Here is a 3,589-nt window from a genome sequence, read left to right as displayed (position 1 = left end):
AAATAAATAAAATAAAATCGCCGGGTAGGCTATGTATGTGGCGGGCGCCTGCCTGTAGTCCCAGCTACTAGAGAGGCTCAGGCAAGAGAATAGCTTAAGCCCAGGTTGCTGTGAGCTTTGAGGCACTCTACCGAGGTGACAAAGTGAGACTCTATCTTAAAAAACAAACAAAAAGGATTACAGGCGTGACCCACTGCACCGGCCCCATTCCTTACTTAACTCCAGAATTCTCCAATCCCAGTTGACAGGGAGAACCCGCCAGCACCTCAGCATAAACCCTGTAGGCCCAGCAGCGCACGCGCGCTGGAGGCCCGCGCTCTCGGGGACGCGCACGCCCGCGGCCGCTTGCGTCACAACCCCGGTGCCTGCCCCGCCTGTCCAGCTTGCCTGCCCGTCGGTCCCCGCGGCGGCGCCGGCGACGGCGATCCAGTCACTGTGGCGGCGCCTGGCCGGCCGTGGTGGCGTAGGGTTGCGCGGCCTGGAACGCGGACCCGGCCAAATAGAGGCTTAACGCGAGGAAGGCCACATCAGGGCCGCGTGTGAGGAGACCTCGCGGCCGCCGAGCGGGAGGTCGGCGTAAAGGAGCGCGGAGCCTGTGGCCGCCGGCGGCCCAGAACCACCGGTCCCTGCGGCTGCTGCCGGCATGAGCCATATCCAGATCCCGCCAGGGCTCACAGAGCTGCTGCAGGGCTACACCGTGGAGGTGCTTCGGCAACAGCCGCCTGACCTCGTAGACTTCGCTGTAGACTACTTTACCCGTCTGCGCGACGCCCGCGCGGAAGCCTCAGTCCTCCCTGCCGCCTCTTTGAGCTACCACACACAAGAGTCCGGCCCGGACCGGGTCGCCGACGCGGACAGCGAGTCGGAGGAATCGGACCTGGAAGGTAGGCTGCGCTTGTACCGCCCCGCCCACCCCCACTCCCCCGAGGGTCTCAGTGGGGGGCTGAAGGAGTGGTCCTGGTGTCTGCAGAGGTCTATAGAGCGAGGGATACTGGGGACCAGGCGTCGCGCCAGGGCCAAGCAGAGGGCCCTGGATTGAGACCAGGAAGCTATCTAGCGGAGTTTTTTGGATTTCCTTGAGCCGCCGGCGTGCACCCCTCGGGCTCCGCTTCCAAGTTGAGCTCCACGGTTCTCATAGTCCTGGAACTCAGCGGAGTGGTTTGTCAGAGGTAGCCTTGAAGGAAACTTGCGCACTTTCTGCCTGAGTGGTGGCCACGTCGGCCTCGTCAGGGGATCCTTTGCTTTTGAGACCCTTTGCCAGGTTTGGTTCCTACATATTTCTGTTTAATTACCAGGACGGTAATTTTGTTTGGAAATAATTCATTTTGGGGGGAGGAAGATATTGAGAAAATCTTTTCAGCATGAACAAAAGAAAAAAAGGTGAGATGAACCTCTGTCTATATGCATGTCATTACCCATATTCAACAGTTGTCGGTATTTGTCTCAAAGTTTCACCTATACTTTTTTCTTTGCTGAAGTATTTATGTTTTTCTTCTTTTTTATTTGTACCCTTATTTGGAGAAATGCCGAAGTGTTTTTAAAGCTAATTTCAGGTCATTTCATCCTTGCTTGAGTTTTTTTTTTTTTAAGACAGTGTTTCAGGCCGGGAGGGGAGACGTACACCTGTAATCCTAGCACTCCTGGGAGGCTGAGGTGGGTGGATAGTCTGAGCTCACGAGTTCAAGACCAGCAAGACCAGCCTGAGCAAGACTGAGACCCCTGTCTCCACTGAAAAAAAAAAAAAAAAAGGTGGCGCCCGTGGCTCAGTGGGTAGGGCGCCGGCCCCATGTACTGAGGGTGGCAGGTTTTTGTTTTTGTTTTTGTTTTTTGCAGTTTTTGGCCGGGGCCGGATATGAACCCGCCACCTCCGGCATATGGGACCAGCGCTCTACTCCTTTGAGCCGCAGGTGCAGGTTTGAACCCGGCCCCGGCCAAACTGCAACAACAACAACAAAAAATAGCCTGGCGTTGTTGTGGCAGGCGCCTGTAGTCCCAGCTACTCGAGAGGCTGAGGCAAGAGAATCGCCTAAGCCCAAGAGCTGAAGGTTGCTGTGAGCTGTGATGCCATGACACTCTAACAAGGGTGACAAAGTGAGACTCTGTCTCTAAAAAAAAAAAAAAAAAAAAAAAGAAAGAAAGAGAAAAACTGAAGCAAGGGGATTGTTTGAGCCCAAGAGTTTGAAATTGCTGTGAGCCATGACACTACCACACTCTACCAAGTGTGACTCTTGTCTCAAAAAAAAAAAAAAAAAAGCAAAAGACAAGGTTTCCCTTTATCCTGCACCCTCAGGGCACTGACCTGATTGCAGCTCTTTGCAACCTCCAACTTGAGCTTAGGCTATCCTCCTGCCTCATCCTCTAGAGGAGCTGGAACAAGAGGTCAGTGCCACCACAGCTGGCCAATTTTCTATTTTTTGTAGGGCTGGGAGTCTTGCTGTGTAGCCCAGGCTGGTCTTGAAGTCCTGGCCTCATGAGATCCTTCTGCCTCAGCCTCCTAAAATGCTGGTGTTAAAAGTTGGACGGCACCTGTGGCTCAGTGGGTAGGGTGACAGCCCCATATGCTGAGGGTGGCAGGTTCAAACTCGGCCCTGGCCAAACTGCAACAAAAAATAGCCAGGCATTGTGGTTGGTGCCTGTAGTCCCAGCTACTTGGGAGGCTGAGGCAAGAGAATCACCTAAGCCCAGGAGTTGGTCGTTGCCGTGAGCTGTGTGACACCATGGCTCTCTACCGAGGGCTATAGAGTGAGACTCTTATCTCTACAAAAACAACAACAACAGCAACAACAACAAAAAAGTTAAAAGCAGACCAGTAGGAGGTGGAGTCAGGGCGAAACACACCTGTCTTTGGGTATCTATTTCTTTTTTTTTTTTTATTTTGAGACGGAGTCTCACTGTGTCACCCTGGATAGAGTGTCATGGCATCACAGCTCACAGCAACCTCAAAATCTGGGCTTAAGCAATTCTCTGGCCTCCCAAGTAGCTGGGACTACGGGTGCCGGCCACAACACCCGGCTATTTTTTGGTTTTAATTGTCATTGTTGTTTGGCAGGACCCGGCTGGGTTTGAACCCGCCAGCTCTGGTGTATATGGTTGGCGCCCTAGCTGCGGAGCTACAGGCACCGAGCTGAAATTACCCTGAAATTACCCTATTTTTGAACAGTCAGAATTTAACAAAACAGTTAAAACTTTTCACAGACAAAAGTTAGAATTGTAGTATTATGAGATCATGCTGGAAAAAACAAAACAAAACGAACAAGTTCTGAGTTGAATCTAGCCTGGCCCCACATTCAAGTCACAGCCGGCAAGGAGTTACCCTGTTTTTTGTCGTGTGAAATGCTCTCTCTCGTATAATGTGCACCCACATTTTTCACCTAAACTTTCAGGAAAATGCCACTTGAGAAAGTGGCTGGCACTCAGCTGAGATAGGCACTTCTGAGGAGGGCTGACTCTCCTCTGGTAAATGTGGAGATTGCATTACTCTTCTGTGGCTACCTGCTTTGTGACAGCTGCCCCTTCTCTTTCTCCTGGGATCCCTTCCCTCCCAGGCATGTTGGGGGCCATGGCAGAGATGACATGCGCGTGGCTGGTG

The 3,589-nt window shown here is 52.5% G+C and overlaps 1 protein-coding gene across 3 annotated transcripts in view; it reads left to right on the top strand.

Moving 5' to 3' along the window:
* The first annotated feature begins 209 nt into the window (after positions 1-209).
* Positions 210-3,589, top strand: part of PRKAR2A (protein kinase cAMP-dependent type II regulatory subunit alpha) — a 119,235-nt gene continuing 115,855 nt past the window's right edge. The window contains exon 1 of one of the 3 annotated variants that reach the window (XM_053599126.1): positions 210-884. In XM_053599126.1, coding sequence (XP_053455101.1) covers positions 644-884 — 241 coding nt within the window. In that variant the 5' untranslated portion in view covers positions 210-643. The remainder of the gene's footprint in view (positions 885-3,589) is intronic. The other 2 variants (XR_008381575.1, XR_008381574.1) reach the window with 2 other exon arrangements.

The sequence above is a fragment of the Nycticebus coucang genome, chromosome 8 (genome assembly GCF_027406575.1).
Source record: "Nycticebus coucang isolate mNycCou1 chromosome 8, mNycCou1.pri, whole genome shotgun sequence".
Taxonomy (NCBI): domain Eukaryota; kingdom Metazoa; phylum Chordata; class Mammalia; order Primates; family Lorisidae; genus Nycticebus; species Nycticebus coucang.
Note: the sequence above shows the minus strand (reverse complement) of the source record. Positions and strands in the feature narration are given on the sequence as shown.